Source organism: Chroicocephalus ridibundus, chromosome 25 (genome assembly GCF_963924245.1).
Source record: "Chroicocephalus ridibundus chromosome 25, bChrRid1.1, whole genome shotgun sequence".
NCBI lineage: Eukaryota > Metazoa > Chordata > Aves > Charadriiformes > Laridae > Chroicocephalus > Chroicocephalus ridibundus.
The window spans coordinates 1,874,788-1,893,046 of record NC_086308.1 but is presented as its reverse complement, the minus strand read 5'-3'; the positions used below and the strand labels follow the sequence as shown (position 1 = coordinate 1,893,046).

General features: G+C 51.2%; 1 protein-coding gene across 1 annotated transcript in view; it reads left to right on the top strand.

Annotated features, from left to right (window-relative positions):
- Positions 1-6,247: 6,247 nt before the first annotated feature.
- The window catches only part of LOC134507642 (olfactory receptor 14A16-like), a 36,883-nt gene continuing 24,871 nt past the window's right edge, over positions 6,248-18,259 (top strand). The window contains exon 1 of the mRNA XM_063318436.1: positions 6,248-7,150. Coding sequence (XP_063174506.1) covers positions 6,248-7,150 — 903 coding nt within the window. The remainder of the gene's footprint in view (positions 7,151-18,259) is intronic.

Sequence of the window (18,259 nt, the reverse complement as noted above, 5' to 3'; positions counted from 1 at the left end):
AACGTCCTGCCTTCCTGGACTTCTTTTGCCCTTCAGGACTGCCTCCCAGGGGACTCTGTCAACCAGGCCTCTCAAAAGGGCAAACTAAGATAACCAGGTCCAAAGCCCAGAGAGTTATTGCCATTAGGCACCTCCTGGTGGTGGAGGGAGGGGAAGCCCAAAAGAAGGAACTCCATGACACTGGTATGGTTCAAGAGTTTGCATCCAAGCTGCAGTGAGTAATGTCAGATGGTCAGTGGAGGAAACAATGCTTCAGGAGGTTAAAAGAAGATGAGACAGAGCGAAAGAACGTAGAAGGACGAAAAAAGAGGTTCATGGGGACATTCGGGCACAGGCTGGAAGGAAAACAGAAGATAGGAGAGGAGAATCATCTGAGAGCAAGAAGACATCCTTTGATGTACAGAGAACAAACTTGCTAAGTGAGTCAGAGTAGGACTGCTCTATAAAATGTATGCCAGTTATTGCATTCGAGCTCTTTACCCAAGAGCCTCTTTACAGTCGATGGAGAAAAAAATTGGTGCTTCTCAGTCGTTCTTACTCTAGTCTATTTAAATATATCTTTTAGGATGGGCTAAAAGGAATTCTACTGAAAGATAAAACACCTCAGCAAAGTAGCTTTAACCTTTGTCTCCTAACCTTAGGAGAGAAACAGAGAAAGCAGCGTGGAGATGGTGACAAATGAGGAGAGATGTGGGAAGTAAAGGTAAGCAGGACAGCCAGAGAAAAGGGGAAGGTTTGGTTTTCAGGGAAAAGCAGAGCCAAAGAGGGCAAAGAGGAAAAGCCTGTGTTAAAACTATCCTCTTTTCAGGACTGTCTTTCCATCCATGCTTGAACTTTGCCAGGTAGAACAGAAAGCTTTGTAAACAGACTCCTCCTCAGTCACTGACCACTTTCTGGCTGAAAACCAGTTTTGGTAAATCATTCTGGCAGTGAGGGGGAAAACAAAAGACGATTTCAAAAGCAACACAAAAGAGGGGAAGAACCAAAAGTGATGGCAGGGAGGAAGGCCCCTCCTGTGCAAACCAGGGATGAGAACAGCTGTTTCCAGCTTGTGTGCATGCCTCAGCCTGGCAAATGGGGAATGCCCGCGGCTTGGGGTATCCGTGCCCAAGGAGCTGACCTTGCTTGCCCAGGGAGAGAGCAGTGTAGGGGCAGCAGTGAGGGACTTAAAGGCAGAAAGAAGAAAGGAAATATCAGGGGGTGTCATGCAACAGTGAGCTAAGTTGAGTTTTGATCCTGAGGCAGAAGAAGAAGGGGGATGTGCTGTTTGGTGCTGGGATGTGGAGCTACATACGGGATTCCAGGAACTCTGGGGCTTGGAAATCTTGTGCGATAAGTGAGCATTAGCAAGGCTTTGGAAGAAACGGGATGGGTTGTGGGGAGCTCACAGGCACTGGCAAATCCTCAGAAACCCACAGCTTGGTGTTGGAAGCAAGGGAGCAGACCCAGGCACAGGAGAGTGTAGCTGTGTTTTGGGGATGGCCAAGGGCCTTGGTGGGGCTTTGACACCCCAAGAGAACGGAGACCCTTCTCTGCTCAGCTGTGGCTTCTGTCTCATCCACTGAGCTCAATGAGAGGACACCAAGTCCTTACAGCTCCAGCGCCTTGTTGCCTCCTCACCCACCCTCCCCAGAGCCTGGGAGGTTCCTACTGCTGACCTGCACCTGGCACCTCATCACTGCCACATCACCCAAACAGAGCCCAGAGCATCTCAAGAGGCAACGGACATCCCTCCCCAGGGGATGGGCGTCCAGGCTTGGCCATCCTGTTTGGTGAAGCACATCAAGGCCTTTCACAGTGATTTCCACATTTAAATTTCTTCCCGGCCCATGTGTCTCCGACTTCCTGCTTCACCACACCACAGGGACAGGAACTCTGTCTGCTCCTTCCCTCCATGGTCTCTGCAGTGAGGGACTTCAGCAGGGTCTGATAACACCCTCAGAAACCTGGAGGTTAGCTGCTTTTACTTCTCGAGAGGACTAGTCAATCTTTCAGGATCTGCACTTCAGGAACTCGGCACCAGAGCGCTCCTTACCACAAAAAACACACGAAGGCGCCAAGTCTGGGCATAAGTTTCCTTTAGTCTTCAGCTCTTCTCTGGCTCATTAGAGAGATTTCAGGAGTGCGGTCAAAATGAAAAGATGTCCAAGCAAAGAGGCCAAGTCAATTTAACGCTTGATTTTGAAGAGCCAGTTCTGCATTAACCCCAACACATTTGGGTAACAGAAATGTCTTCGGGAAGAGTCTGCCCCATCTAGACCCATGTGGATGGACTGGCACAGCCACCCCCAGCAGGGGGAATCCCCATCTCCTAGGCTGAGGCACGCAGTCAACATGCAAACCTCTGCAGTGCCCACTTGTTACAGGCCTCCAGGCAGAGTGTGACTCATTCCACATGACCCTCTGAGCCTCTGTCAGCTCATTGTGCTTCCTCTACCCATCCCTGCAACTCTCAAGCCTCTGGGAGCTTTGGCTTTGGCATCCTCCCGACATCCTGGGGCCAGGTTTCTAAATGCCTCCTCTGCAGCTTCCCCACCTTCCACCTCCTGTGTGCTGCCTTTTTGCCCTGCAGCCCAGTCCGTTTATACCAGCAGCCTCCTGAGATGTTTCTCTTCATGGTATTCCAAGACATCATTCCTGTGCTTGGAGGAGGCTGTGCCATAATGCCTATATGATTTCCCGAGCTCCTTCACCCTTCAAAGCTGCTCGCCATGGCACCGCTTGTATCAGTCCCCCGAGTACATCAAAGTCTTCTCCTCTGGAGCCACCCACGTGTGTTCCTCTGCTGGCCTTCCTCACTCCTCTTTGGCCTCTGGGACCCCGCTATTTCCTGGTCACTCCAGCAAGGCTGACACTAATTGTCACATCCCTGACCAGCGCTTCCTTGTTGGCCAGGACCAGGTCTAGGTGAGCATCGCCCTTCCTGGCCCACCAGGCAGCTCTGCTAAGAAGTCGTCTCATGATGCTCCAGGCTGCTGGCACCTTGTTTCTCTGCCTGGCCAGTGAATGCCTGGGCAATTACTGTTCCCCACAGGAATCTCCTCATTTACCTGGAGACTTCTTCGTGTTCCTATTTAAGACTTGTTCTACCAAGGCCTGGGAGACCTCACTGGTGGTAACTGAGGCAAAGAGGACATTGAATACCTCAGATCTACCTACACCTACTCCTACTAAATTCAGAACTGGTCCTACATTATTCCCTTTTCTTCGTTTAACTGTTCCTGAATTACCTAAAGCTCATCTCGTTGCCCTGGAATTCCTATTTGAGATTCAGTTGAGTTTTGATATGCACCACTGCTGGATCTGGAGGATGCTGCCCTGGAGGACAAGATGTATCCAGGCACACTGTGAAATCTATTGGTCTTTTCATTGATTGTATCATCAGGGCAGTGAGTAAAGATCCCCGTGTGACGTGCTCCATGTCCATGCAATGCCTGCAGCTGTTGTGTGGAGAAGGGACAGCCCTCGCCTCTCTGATGACTGATGACTGAATGCATCAGTCAACGGCACAAAAGCACCAAATAGAACGCTCTAGCATGCCATGTGGGGCATCTGTGATGCATCCGCACTGAAAGGGAATTGGTTTCCTGTAGGTCCTGTGTGGTCCATGCCAGCCCTGGCACCTCAGGTAGCTCTGTGGGCCTGGATTGGAACATTATATTGAGTTGCTGCCCTGAATTCTGTTAGGCAAAGTGGGGCTGAACATGGCACAAATGCCATTAGAGTCACTGGAGATCTGGAAAATTGAGCTGATGGAGAAGAGAGAGACCAAGCTCTCCCTGTGTCCCAGGACTGCGGTCGTTCATATGAATACCCCTAAAGACTGCCATGAACATACAAGTAGGAGAAGATTCTTTTGGCCTTTATTTGGGCCTCAGCTGTCATTTCACTTGGCCAAAGGAATTTCCCACAAGGCTCATTCGGGGTCCCTGAGACATTGCCCTGTCTCTATGAACAGCTCCAGTAGAGCTTGCAGTTATCAGCACACACCTTTGACCACCCCTGAAACCTTCAATGTCACCAGGCATTGTGTCCTGCTCTCCATCTCCTTTGATGAGCACAGGAGCTGAGACAAGGAGTTCACGTGCATGTGCGTATTTTATGCACACCTGAACACCTACGGCAAGAGGAATCCCACCTCCTGTGGGTTGTGGCAGGCATGGAAGGCAGTTGTGTCTCCTTCAAATGCCAGGAATTGAAAGGCAGGATGAGATGAAGCACAGATTCAGCTGAATCCCTTCCCTCAGCAGGGGTAAGGGAGATGACTGCCTGTCACTGTCTGGGAACACTTTCTAATAATAAGAGCAAAAAAGGTGATATTTTGATGTAACTTTGAGAGGAGAAGTAAAAGTTCTGGAAAGAAGTGTCTCTGCTCAGCTGAGGGAGGGAACATCAGTGGTGACTTCATCCTGTTTCCCAGCAGGTTCCCCTGGAGCCCCAGGGACACCTGGAGGGAGCCCCGAGGGGGCAGAGAAAGGGCTGCCTTGGGCTGGTCCTCTGCTGCTGAGCTGGGCTGGGCTCCTGGCATGGAGGGAGCTGATGGCAAGCGGGCAGCGCTGCAGAGAGACAGCTCTGCCCAGGAGCAGCTCCTCTGCCAAGCGCAGCAGGGCTGAGGGCACTGCCTGCAGGCACCCGAGAGGAGCCAGGCACAGAGAGGATAAAGGCAGCTGGGAGTGGGAGGAGAGTTCTGAGCTCGTTCTCTCCTGGCTTCTCTGGTGTGGAGAAGGAGGCCGTGCTTCCGAGCAGGGATGCCCTGCTGCACCATGGCAGCGACAAGGAAGGAGGGCTGCCTTCTGCGTGGGACTGTGGCAGGGTTTTGAAGACAGGTGGGTGTGCAGGCAGGGGTGCCCAGGGCTGTCCTTGAGAGCAGGGTCCCTGCAGCCCAGGGCTCTGTGTGCCGGGGCAGGGACTCTGCTGCTTGCCAGGGTCAGCTCTCAGCCTGCCCAAGGAGTTCCCCCCCGAGCGTCTGTGGGGAGAAGCTGTGGGGAAAAGGAGAGACTCCCCTCAGGGCAGGGTCCTTTGGCTCTTTTTCGAGTGTGTGCTGTGTGGGTCAGGGCTGCCCACAGCTGCAGATCTCCCCCAGAGCACTGGCAGAGGCAGCATTTACAGAGGAAAGACAAGGCAGGGGCTGCCTGGAAGATGAAGACATTGCAGGGTCTGTGCTCTCAGCTGTCTCCTGAGGGAAAGGAGCTGTCACTGGTCCACTGAGGGATCAGCAGATCTGCCAGAAAGCTCACAAAGTGCCTTCAGCCCCTCCTCTCCCTACACACAGCACCAGCAGCACCTTTGCTTCCAGCATCAGGCTTTCTCTCCTCTCCTCCCGAGGAGCCACAAAGAGGGAGATGGCCCTGGGCAGTGCCCTGCTGCCAGGAGGGGTCTGCAGGGCAGAGCTGAGCCCCCAGCGGGTGGGATGGGCTGTGGGAGCAGGGACAGGGAGGAGACGTGGGCACAGAGCAGCAGCTCCTGGCAGGGGCAGCTCCAGGCAGCAGAGACATGGGCAAGGGCTGGGGGAAACTGCCAACACGCACTGGGGAGGGGGCGTTCAGGCATCTCTCGGTTGGTCCTTCACTGGAGATGTCTTCTGGGTGTTCTTTGGTGGGCAATGAGCTGACTCTCCCCTCAGAACATCTCATTTCTTGGACCCCAGACTCTCTGCTTTGCCTGTCCTGCTGGGCTTGCCAGCTGCCCCCAGAAAGGCAGAGCTCTCCTGTGGGATCCTAGGGAGGGCTGAGCCTTTCCCTGGGGGTCGGGCACTGTCCTCGCAGAGTCCTTTGATTGTCTGTGAGGGGTTGTGTCCTGCTCTCTCCATCACAGCTCTAACTGTGGTTTGGGAAAGAGAAGAATTTGTATATTTGTCCGTTCAAACAGTGCTCCGCTGTTCCCATATGAGTTCAGTTATTTGTTTGGGTTTGTTTTTTAAGAGGAATTTGTGTGTGAAGTCATCTTCAAGGCAGCACAAGCAGAAGCGCAGGACAGATGGAAAAAAGACTGATGGACACTGCAGCTCTCCTGGCTCTGCACTAAACCACAGAGATTACAGCCCTGTGTCCTGTCCTGTCTCAAGACTCCGCATTTTCAGTCATAAAAATGAGGATTTCTTCCCCTAAAAAGAACAGTTACCAGACGTGATGGTAGAAAATCAAAAACACACAGAAAAGGAGACTGTCTTTGCTCTAAGGCGTCTGTCCTAATTTTTTCCTGTTGCTTTTTTTCCTTTGGACAAGGCCCCCATGCCAAGAAAGAGCAGATGTCCAACAGCAGCTCCATCACCCAGTTCCTCCTCCTGGCGTTCGCAGAGACACGGGAGCTGCAGCTCTTGCACTTCGGGCTCTTCCTGGGCATCTACCTGGCTGCCCTCCTGGCCAACGGCCTCATCATCACCGCCATCGCCTGTGACCACCGCCTCCACACCCCCATGTACTTCTTCCTCCTCAACCTCTCTGTTCTGGACCTGGGCTCCATCTCCACCACTGTTCCCAAATCCATGGCCAATTCCCTCTGGGACACCAGGGACATCTCCTATGCAGGATGTGCTGCACAGGTTTTTTCTTTCTTCTTCAGTGCTGCAGCAGAGTTTTCCCTTCTCACCATTATGGCCTATGACCGCTACGTTGCCATCTGCAAACCCCTGCACTACGGGACCCTCCTGGGCAGCAGAGCTTGTGTCCACATGGCAGCAGCTGCCTGGGGCAGTGGGTTTCTCTATGCTCTCCTGCACACGGCCAATACATTTTCCCTGCCCCTCTGCCAGGGCAATGCCCTGGACCAGTTCTTCTGTGAAATCCCCCAGATCCTCAAGCTCTCCTGCTCACACTCAGACTCCCTCAGGGAAGTTGGGCTTCTTGTGGTCAGTGTCTGTTTAGCATTTGGTTGTTTTGTGTTCATCGTGCTGTCCTATGTGCAGATCTTCAGGGCCGTGCTGAGGATCCCCTCTGAGCAGGGACGGCACAAAGCCTTTTCCACGTGCCTCCCTCACCTGGCCGTGGTCTCCCTGTTTGTCAGCACTGGCACATTTGCCTACCTGATGCCCCCCTCCATCTCCTCCCCAGTTCTTGATCTGGTGGTTGCAGTCCTGTACTCAGTGGTTCCTCCAGCACTGAACCCCCTCATCTACAGCATGAGGAACCAGGAGCTCAAGGATGCCCTCTGGAAACTGATGACCAGATGATTTTAAGAAGCAATAAACTTCTTCGGTCTTGTTTTGGAAACCACTCAGAATGTAACTTGTTACAGGGCAAGTCCTTCTTCTGTAGCTTGTGTTAGTTTTGGTTTGAGTTTGTGATTTTGGCATTGGTTTTCTTTGTATAATGCTGTCCACAAAGAAGTGTCATCATTTTTGCTGTTTGTAATTATGCATCTACCTTAATTTGTGAATCCCACAGACATTGTAAAAGAGGACCAGTGCTCTCTGTCTCTTTAAACAAAAGAAAGAATCTTCTAGCGACTTGTTTGCCCCAGATCCTTCCTTTGGGACCTGCTCTGGAGCTGCAGGGCTGTGCCTGTGAGCAGAGGTGGAGGGGAAAGGGTCTCAGCACAGCAGCACTGTCAGGGAGCACCAGCCGTGCTCTGTTCAGACTTATTCTCTTTCTGTTTCCACACTCTCCTGCTGAGCGCAGATGTTGCTGTAAGGACCGAGTGCTCTGGCAGCTCATACTCCTGCTGTGTGCTGTCCTGTCCCCACAGGCAGGGACAGGCACTGGGCGCTTCTCCGGCAGAGCTGGCCTCCCCAACAGCTCCTCCGTCACACCGTGGCATTGCCGCAGGGCGGTGCCTGAAGGCTCAGGCCTTCTTCCAAAGTTGCTCTCAAGGAAATGCCCAGGAAAGCGCCCCGCAATCGAAAACACCTGTGTGCAGCTTAACTGTGTGAGTGTGCAGGCTGGGGACAAGCAGCAGGTCCCTCGCCCAGCCAGGGCTCCTGGGAAAGACAGAAAGGACCAGCAGAGCAGGTTCTTCTCTGTCCCTGTCTGTGATGGACACTAGGGGTAAGATGCCCTAGGGTAATGCTTACATCTTATCCACTAACAACCACCACGGGCCTCTCGCCCCAGCTTGGGAAGTTGGTTGGTCTTCTGAAGAAGTCCATGTTTGTATTGTAGGAACCAGATGCAAGCATGCACGTCGTGTGCGTGGGGTGAGATGAACCCGAGTAAGCCCAAACACCATCAGCTATTTCCGGGGTTCAATGAAGGCCTGTGGGGCAGACAGTGTCTGGAGGTCACTTCACTTGGAGGGTAACGTCCCCTGGGAAACCCCCTGAATGCAGCACTGGGATGGGCTTCCTTGACCCCAGGTCCCTGTGTCCAGTCCTCACGCCGTGGGGCATCTCAGAGAGGTGCCGAGCAGGGAGACACAGCGCGGGGCTGAGGTGCTGCCGGCCTCTGGGAGTGGCAACAGGAGGCCATGGAGTCTGCTGCAGGGCCTCTGCCCGTGCCAGGGAAGGACTCGTGTCTCTGAACAGCCCTGCCAGAGCCCTGACAGTGCTGGGTGTGACGCCAGGAACAGCCTGTGTGCTTCTCAGCAAGAGACCAGGACAAAATAAGGTGAAAAAAATAAAAGTAAGTAGAAGGAGAAAAAAATCATCTAAGAAAAAACATTAAAAAAAAAAAAAAAAGCTTAAAAGCAAAGGCCACATGCAGAAGAAAAGGCAAACCAAGGAAGATTTTTTTCTCTGTTTTCCATCATCAGACAATGTCAAGTCACCTCCTGGGAGGCAAGGATTCAGTACATGTAGCGGTTTTTATGGAAGACAAATGTGTTAATAGTGAATGTCCTCCCAGTTCCTTTCTCTCAGCTTTTATGGCTGAGAATGTTGCCACATTGCATGGAATATCCCTTTGGTCAATTCAGTAAAGCTGTCCCATCTATGGCCCATCCCAACCACTTGCCCACCCCGAGTGTACTACCTTTAGAGGAGGTTGGAGGGACAGCCTTCATGCAGTGCGAGCGCTGCTCAGCGATAGCCAAAACACTGGTGCGGGATCAGCACCATTCTAGGCACGAGTAGGAAGCACAGCAGGGTATGGCTGCTATGGGGAAAGTTAACTCCATCCCAGCCAGACCCGGTACAAGGGTGTTCAGGGGTCTCTTCCAACCTGAACCATTCCAGGGTTCAATGAATCTCTCCTTGGAGAGCTCTTTGAAGACAGAATAGAGAGAGGAAGAAGAAGAAAGAGAGCGGCAGAAGTAGAGATGCCAAATGCACCATTCTAAATATAGAAGTTCCTCTGAGGAACATTTCTCCCCTCAAAATATTGGTAGGAAATCTGTGAGATAAATTTGATGAATGAAGCACCCTTTTTTCTGCTCAGGGACTGGGCCACAAGGAGGGTGATGTGTGGGTATGGACCCATAGAATCACAGACTCATAGAATGATAGAATGTATTGGGTTGGAAGGGACCTTGAAAGGTCATCTAGTCCAACCCCCCTGCAGTAAGCAGGGACACCGACAACTAGACCAGGTTGCTCAGAGCCTCATCAAACCTGGCCTTGGATGTCTCCAGGGATGGGGCCTCCACCCCCTCTCTGGGCAACCTGGGCCACTGTCTCACCACCCTCAGTGGAAAGAACTTCTTCCTAGTGTCTGTCTAAACCTGCCCTGCTCTAGTTTAAAACCATTGCCCCTCTTCCTATGGCTACATGCCCTTGCAAATGTCGAGCCATTGACCACTACCCTCTGGATGCCATCATCCAACCAATTCCACATCCACTGAACAGTCCATCCATTCAATCCATATCTCTCCAATTTAGAGAGAAGGATGTTGTGGGGGACCGTTTCAAAGGCCCTACGAAGCCCCGATATACAACATCTGTAGCTCTTCCGCTGTCGACTGATGTGGTCACTCCATTGTAGAAGGCCACTAGATTGGTCAGGCAGGACTTGCCCTTGGTGACGCCATGCTGGCTGTCTCGAATCACCTTGCTGTCCTCCATGTGCCTTAGCATAGCCTCTAGGAGGATCTGTTCCATGATCTTGCCAGGCACAGAGGTGAGGCTGACAGGGCCGTAGTTCGCAGGGTCCTCCTTTCTACCCTTTTTAAAAATGGATCTCATGGTAACAGCATCAGAAAAAAAAATCCAATCAAAACAAAACAGAAAAAAACCAACACCACAAATTTGAACATCGTGGGAGCACAACTGGGATGGACAGACTAGCACACTGATATCACCCTCAGGGACTGAGCAGCTGCCTTCTGCTTCCTCATCATCTGGAGGCACTACTGTGTGTCACCCAAGTCAGACCCTTGGGTCAGATGAACCATTTTTCAGTTCTCATAGACTATACTCATTATTTCTCCATCGACTGTGACAAGAGCCGAGTTACCCAGATATCCAGGCTGTGGACGGCATATTTCTCATGCAGTGACCGCTTGGAGTAGCTCTACTGACCTCTCTCCATATTTGCCATTCTACAGCTTTGAGAGGAGGAAATCACCCTGCAGCGCCTGGCCCTGGCCATGGCTACTCCAAGCCATAGCACTGATTCCTCACAGCCTTTCTGACTTTGGTCTTTCCGTCCTGGTGGGAGATGATATTATTGTCTTAATCCTGAATTTGTTGGGAACCCAAAAGGAGAGACTGGAGGCTGTTGGGTTACATGTAGGGCTTCAGAGAAATCAGGGAGTGTATTAACCTCACACAAGGGCAGGAGATACTTCCCGCTGGAAGGGGTTATTTGTGCTATTGGCCACACAGCCACCCAAGGCAGCTGGGGTAAGAATCACTCAACCAGGTTTTAGGCATTGGGGTGAAATGAATCTGCACAAATACAGAGATTTGCAGTGTAGTGACGTGACCCCATCCTTTTTTCCTTCTCATGCACGCAGCTCAAATACAAGCTTTGTCTCCAGGCCCCTTCTGGATGTGAACCATCATGCAGACAGAACAAACAGTGTGAGTTCAGCCTCTCGGGGCAAACTTTGTCTAACATGGGGATAACGTGGGGCACAGGCACAGGTTTGAACGCAGAGAGGTGGAGGTGTGGAGAAGCCTTTTCTGTTGCTGCGCCGTTGAGGTAAACCCAGATTGACTTGGCTTCTTTTCTGCTTCCCTGGGTTTTTTGGGGTTTGTTTTTTATTCCCCTTCCATGAGTTTAGCAGTTTCCCTTTGAGCAGCTAAATCTCATTTTTCAGTTTCTCCACTTTTTAAAGACATAGCTGAGTCATGACTGACATCTCGTGATGGATGAGGGAAATGTCTCAGCCTGCAACTGGAAATAGGTGAAGTTGTGAGGAGATAAATGTGTTGCTTCAGACAACAACTGGTATGAATACAGCAAAAACAGAGAGTGAAGGTGAATGAGCAGGAAAAAAAGGAAACCTGCCCAGTCCATAGAGCTCTGCAGAAGGGGGCTGGAGCTGTACATAACATGAGGTGATACAAGTGGGATCACGACTTAGAGAAAATTTTTCAGCAAGGCTGTGTGAGAGAGGACCCTGACTTCACCCAGTAAACAAGACACTCCAGAGTGTGCGGAAGTGATGGGAAGAAAGGTCTTGGGGTAAAAGCATGAGAAACAACGGGAGAGATTTGGGTTGCAGAGGTTTGAAGTAGTCCTGTCCAGGTCTGAGAAGGCTGAGTTTCAGAGACAAGGGAAAATAGAGAAACTCTCAAGAATGTTTTGGAATTTGTGGTACTATCACTAACAACAGAGAGGACGTTGCTGCAAGGGAACTCTTATTCTTCATGATGATGCACTAAAGCTCTTTTATTTCCTGCCTGACAGTTACTGTTACTTGTCAAGGTAGCTGTAATTTTCAGTAATTAGCCTCTAGCATGAAGTTCTTAGAACAGTGGTTTTGCTCTCGCTGCTATCTCTTTGTCACCATTTAAAGATGACGCCTCGTAGACAGAATTGCCCTGAATTCATGCCCGCTTTGTGTATTTTCTCCCTGGTTCCAGTAAGAGGTGGAGGGTGGGAATAGGGTAGTTGGTCCAGGCCAAGGTACAGATCCCAGATTTCTGGAAAGGCACAAAGGCAGGCAAATTTTTCATGTGGTGGTGTGACCGGCATCCACTGCTCCTGACCCCTGGAGTACCCTGACACAACACCGTGACCTGCATTTCCAGTCTGCTGAGTCCGAACTGTGCAGCAGAGATCCTAGAAGCTCTGAACTGCCTTCGTCTGCCCTGCGTTTCAACACATCAGATGAAAGTAACTGAGTCAAAGAGCTGGTTTTGAGCTTCTTCACAGCCTAAAGCACCGCATGGATAAGGAGACTGGCCAGGAAATGTAAATAATCAAAGGTAGGATGAGACACCTACAGAGCACAAGACAATGCCACCCTGAATTGTCCCAGGAGCTGAAGAAACCCTCACCTGTAGCTGACGCTCTTCTCCCAAGGAACACTGCAAGGCACAGGCTCATGGAAGGGTTTTTGGGAAAGGGGTTGATGGGGGATCCTCTGGTCCAGCGTCTCACCAAAAGGTAGGGTTGTCAATCCCTGGGTCAGGTTGGATGACATTCTGGGGAGCTGAAAACCTCCAAAGATGGAGATAACAGAGAGTCGATGGGTGTCCTGCTGCAGGGCAACGTCCGCCTAGTCCGTGTTTCCTAATGCTCAGTATAAATCTCCATGGAGGATGCTTGCCGCTGTTGCCTCTGCCAAACATCTGCCACAGCAGAAGAGTTTGCCTCCACCTTCCTCTCTCGAGGAAGATGTCACCTGCTCTTAGACTGCCCTGTGCCTCCCCTTCAGCAGACTGAAGAGGCCCAGTTGTCTCAGCCTCTCCACACAGCTCATGTGCTTCAGGCCCCTAACCCCATCCTCACAGACTTCCTCTGGACTTTCTCCAGTTTCTCCATCCTCCTTTCACAATGGGATCCATATATGGCATCCACCAAAACTCCCACACCCTTCTCCCCAGGACACTCCTCAGCCAGTCGGGTCACAGCCTGTCCCAGTGCACGGGCTTTGTTCTGCCCCCAGTGCACACCTTGCCCGCTTTGCCTTATGAAACTTCACTTCAGGAGGTTTCATTTGGCCAAGTCCCCAAGTGCGTCGAGGTCCCTCTGGACTGAAAGGCCAAATCATCAGCATTTAAGGTTTGATGGGCAGTGCCTCAAACCAGATAAGCATATGGGGAATTGCAGGATGCTACAGGTCATGAAAGAGAATGATTTGCTTTATGGATTTGCCACCCAAGTTTGAAAATCAGCACACCAACCATCTCAGATATACCCCAAGGTTGTAAGAAAAATGAAAAGCATGGCCAAGGGGGAATGGATGGACAGGGAAACCGTTCATTTTGGAGGGTAGTTGGATAAAAAAAGAGAAGCAATTGTCGTTTCAAGGAATGAAAAGGTCAGGGCTGTTTGGGGGGACCTCTGAAGCACCCTGGCACCTGATGTGAATTACTTCTGTGGTCAGAGACAACCTAAGAGCTTTCCCTAATTTGAAGAAATGAAGGGGAAGAAAGGACAGTCATATTTAGGCTGGAAGGGACGTTGGGAGATGTCTCGAGCAGCCTCCTGCAGGGCCAGATGAGATTACTGAGGGCTTTATCCAAACACATCCTGGTCACTTTCTAGAAGAGATCCAGTGCACGCTCCCTGGGAAACAGCTTCCAGCACTTGACTATCCTTATGCTGGAAAAGTTTCTCCCTGTATCTGCCCTGACCCTCTTGTTTGTCATCCCATTGCCTCTTGTCTTTGTGTCTTGTACCATGGACATGAGGCTGACTCAGTCTTCAGAATGAAAAGTCTGGGAAGATCATGGAACAGATCCTCCTAGAAGCTATGCTGCGGCATATGGAAGACATGGAGGTGATTCGAGAGAGCCAGTATGGCTTCACCAGGCGCAAGTCCTGCCTGACCAACCTAGTGGCTTTCTACAACGGCGTGACCGCATGAGTGGACAAGGGGGGAGCTATGGATATCATCTCTCTGGACTGCTGCAAGGCCTTTGACACGGTCCCACACAACATCCTTCTCTCTAAGTTGGAGAGATATGGATTTGATGGGTGGACTTTTTGGTGGATGAGGAACTGGCTGGATGGTCGCATCCAGAGGGTAGAGTGGTCAATGGCTCAATGTCCAGATGGAGAGGGGTGGCAAGCAGTGTCCCTCAGGGATCCGTACTGGGACCGGTGCTGTTCAACATCTTCATCAATGGCATAGACAGTGGGATCAAGTGCATCCTCAGCAGGTTTGCTGATGACACCAAGCTGAGTGGTGCGGTTGGCATGCCAGAGGGACAGGATATCATCCAGAGGGACCTGGCGAGCTAGAGAGGTGGGCCTGAGCAAACTTACAAAGTTCAACAAGGCCAAGTGCAAAGTCCTGCATTTGGGTCGGGACAACCCTCATTATCAATACAGGCTAGGGGATGACTTGATAGAGAGCAGCCCTGTGGAAAAGGACTTGGGGGTCCTGGTGGATGAAAAGCTGGACATGAGCCAACAATGTGTGCTTGCAGCCCAGAAGGCCAATCGCATCCTGGGCTGCATCGAAAGAACCGTGGCCAGCAGATCCAGAGAGGGGATTCTCCCCCTCTACTCTGCTCTCATGAGACCCCACCTGGAGTATCGTGTCCAGCTCTGTAGCCCCCAGCACAAGAGGGACATGGACTTGTTGGAGCGGGTCCAGAGAAAGGCCCCGAAGATGATCCGAGGGCTGGAGCACCTCTCCTACGAAGAGAGGCTGAGAGAGTTGGGGTTGTTCAGCCTGGAGAAGAGAAGGCTCCAGGGAGACCTTATAGCGGTTTTCCAGAACCTGAAGGAGGCCTATCAGAAAGCTGGGGAGGGGCTGTTTGCAAGGGTATGTAGCGATAGGATGAGGGACAATGGTTTTAAGCTAGAGCAGGGTAGGTTTAGATTAGACATTAGGAAGAAGTTCTTTCCACTGAGGGTGGTGAGACAGTGGCCCAGGTTGCCCAGAGACGGGGTGGAGGCCCCATCCCTGGAGACATTCAAGGCCTAGGCTTGATGAGGCTCTAAGCAACCTGCTCTGGTTAAAGATATCCCTGCTTACTGCAAGGGGGATGGACTGGATAACCTTTCAAGGTCCCTTCCAACCTAACAGATTCTATGATTCTATCATTCTAAGAGCTGGACATGGATGTGAAAACCATCAGCAACCAGCCCTAGCTCTTGTGATCATGACCTTGTTAGGTCACCTCCCAAAGGGAAGGAGAAAGTTTATTCTCCTGCCAGGTGCCAGACCTCACAGGATCAGACTTTGGCCTAGTCTTGCGACTTTTTAGGGGGGAGCCCGTGTGAGCAGCACAGAAGGGCAGCAGAGCCTGGTACAGCAGTTCTTCAAGTATGAGAGTGTGCAGAACCATCATCAGGGCAACAGGCAGAGCTATCAGGAGAGAAGCTTGGGGAAACAGGAAAGTCACGGGGAAGCTCCATAGAAGAAAGGAAACATGCAAGACGTGGAAGCAAGGATTTAAAAAAACCAAAACCAACACAACACAACACCAAAAAAAGGGAGGAATTCAGAAATAGAGTTGGATTTAGGAAAGCCAGAGCTCACACAGAGCTAGAACACTTGCCAAGGAGTTCAAGGGTACAGGGAAGTAGTCACCGGTATAGGACAGTGTAGGGCAGCCTCTGGTGGGATCCCACTCTCCTTTCGGGGGGTGGGGCTTTGGGGGGCCCTTTGTGGGGGCTGGGATTGCCCAGATCCTTGTGTATTTTACTGTGGGTAACTTATCTTCAATTGAGGTGCCTGAGAAGACACCAGGTCGCTACAGCTCCAGGGCTTTCTTGCCTCTTCACCCACCCACTCACTGCCTAGAGCCTAGGAGGACTCCTACCGCTGTCCTGCACTCGGCATCGCACACCCCCATGTCTCCCTGTCCCCAGGAGCAGCCCTGAGCATCCCATGAGGGAAAGGATCCCCATTGCTGGGGGATGGCCATCAGCGATGAACATCCTGCTTGATGGAACACATCAGGGGCTTTCACAAGAACCTCCAGATTTGATTTTCAACCTGTAACCAATGCCCCTGACTTCCTGCGTCACCAGCCACAGGTTCCCTTCCCAGCGAGGTTCCCTTTCCTGGTCATTCCCTCCATGGTCTCTCTCCACTGATTAGCCTCGCTGGGGCCCAGTAGCACCCTCAGAAACTTGGAGATTTGCTGCTGACTTCTACTTCTCCAGAGGCTTGGGCTTTCAGGATCTGCAGTTCAGGAACTCGGCACCAGAGGGCTCATTAACATGCAAAACTCACCCACAAGCCAAGCCTGTAGGCATGATTTTCTTAACTCTTTAGTTCTTTTCTGGTTAATCAGAGAAATTTCAGAAGTTAAAATATTTCAGTAATAGAAAACAATAAGAAAGGTTTTTCCTTTTGCTCCAGTTTTCTTCATTTCTTTTCTTACACATTAAGTGATAGCGGCAATCTCCAAATGGTATTGAAAGCCGACATCTCCAATGGAGGCTGAAAATACAGACAAGTAAAGACCCCAAATGTCAGACACTCTATGGGCAGTCCTTGTCCCAACCCACATTTCTCTCTTCAGCCACCTGGGACTACAGCAGCCTTGTTCAAGTCCGAGTTTTCTCCACTGCAGTCTGTAGCTCCATCTTTCACTCCATCAGCACTGGTATCCACAAGTTTTATGAAAACCAGTGCCAGCCTTGGCTGTCGCAACCATGAAATAGTGGGGTCTCACCTCCCAAGGAGAAGGAGAATAGAAGAATGCAGATGACAGACCTCAGAGGAGCAGACTTTGGCCTAGTCATCTGACTTTTTTTGGGGGGAGCCCATGTGAGCAGCACAGAAGGGCAGCAGAGGGTCTGCAGTACAGTGGTCTGCAAGGACAGCGTCTTTCAAGTGCGAGAGTGTGGTCATACCCATAGTCAGGACAACAAGCAGAGCTACCAGAAGAAGAGCTGGGGGAAACCAGACACTCATGGGGAAGCCCCAGAGAAAAAAGGAAGCATGAAGAGGTGGATGCCAGGATGAAAACAAAGGAGGAATTGAGGAATCTGGTTGGTTTTGGAAAACCAAAGCTCCCGTAGAGTTGACACTTGCAAGGGATTTGAAGGGCACAACAATGAGCAGTTACTCCTTCAGGAACAGCTAAAGAATAAACAAAGATAATGTGTGGTCATGGCTGAATTTGCAGAGAGTAGGTGTAGATAGGTACGAGGTACTCTTGGCTTGCGTCTTCACCAGCAAGGTCTCCCAGGTCTGTGTGCTTAAGAGGCAGAACCCCATGCGAAATCCAGCAGTGGAGGCAGATCAAGTCAGGGGCTACATGGGTAAGGTCAACCTTTGGTCGTCCATTGGACCAGACAGGATGAATCCATGGACGTTGAGAGACCAGGCTGATGTCAGAGCAGGGCTGCTCTGATCCGTTTTGGATCATTTTGCGTGGCTGGGCAGCAGCTCTGTGGAAATGGCCCTGCGGCTCCTTGAGTTTTATCAGGCCAAACAAGAGCCAGCAGCAAAGGCCGCCAACAGCATCTGAGGCTGTATGAGCAGGAGCACAGCCAGGAGAAGTGATTGTCCTGCTCTGCTCAGCACCTTTTACACCACACCCTGCCCAGTGACAGTGAGACAATGGCAAACAGGAGCCAGCTCACTGGAGGGCCACTAAGGTGGTAGCCCTTCCGTTGTCCTTCAAGTGTTTGTGTGATTTCCCTAACAACAGCAGCATATACCACAACAAAAAAACATTAAAGCAACAACATCATTGATCGGCCTAAATATAAATACCTGCCCTGGAGCAGTCTACATCTGTGGTAGCCCCTCTGGGCAATGACAATGGAATCAAAGAATCAGCATCGCAGAACAGTAGGGGTTGGAAGGTTTGAAGAGGTAAGGTCTGTTCAGAGGATGTTTAGACTTCTGTGACACTGACTGTGAAAACATTCATGAGAGGCCTTTACCCTATTTACAACCACTAACCTGAAGCCCTACCACCACCTCTAAGTGAAGGCAGTAGGGTAGCAAACACCGAGGGAGATGGGCAAGACAAATTGGAGCAGGGCTGAGTAGAGAGGAAGGATCACCTCCACCGACCTGCTGGCAGTGCTCTTCCTAGGGCAGCCCAGAAAGCCATTGGCCACCTTTGCTGCAGAGGTGCAAAGCCTGGAGAAGAGAAGGCTTTGGGGAGACCTAATATCAGCCTTCCCACATCTTCTTGGCTAGCATCAAGAAAATGCAGACGGGCTCTTCAGTATTGTGTGTGATGGGAGGATGAGGGCCAATGGCATCAGCTGACACAAATGAGCAAAACATCCTCCCTGCCAAGACAGGCAAACACTGGAGGAGATTTCCCAGAGGGCTTGTGTCATCTCCATCC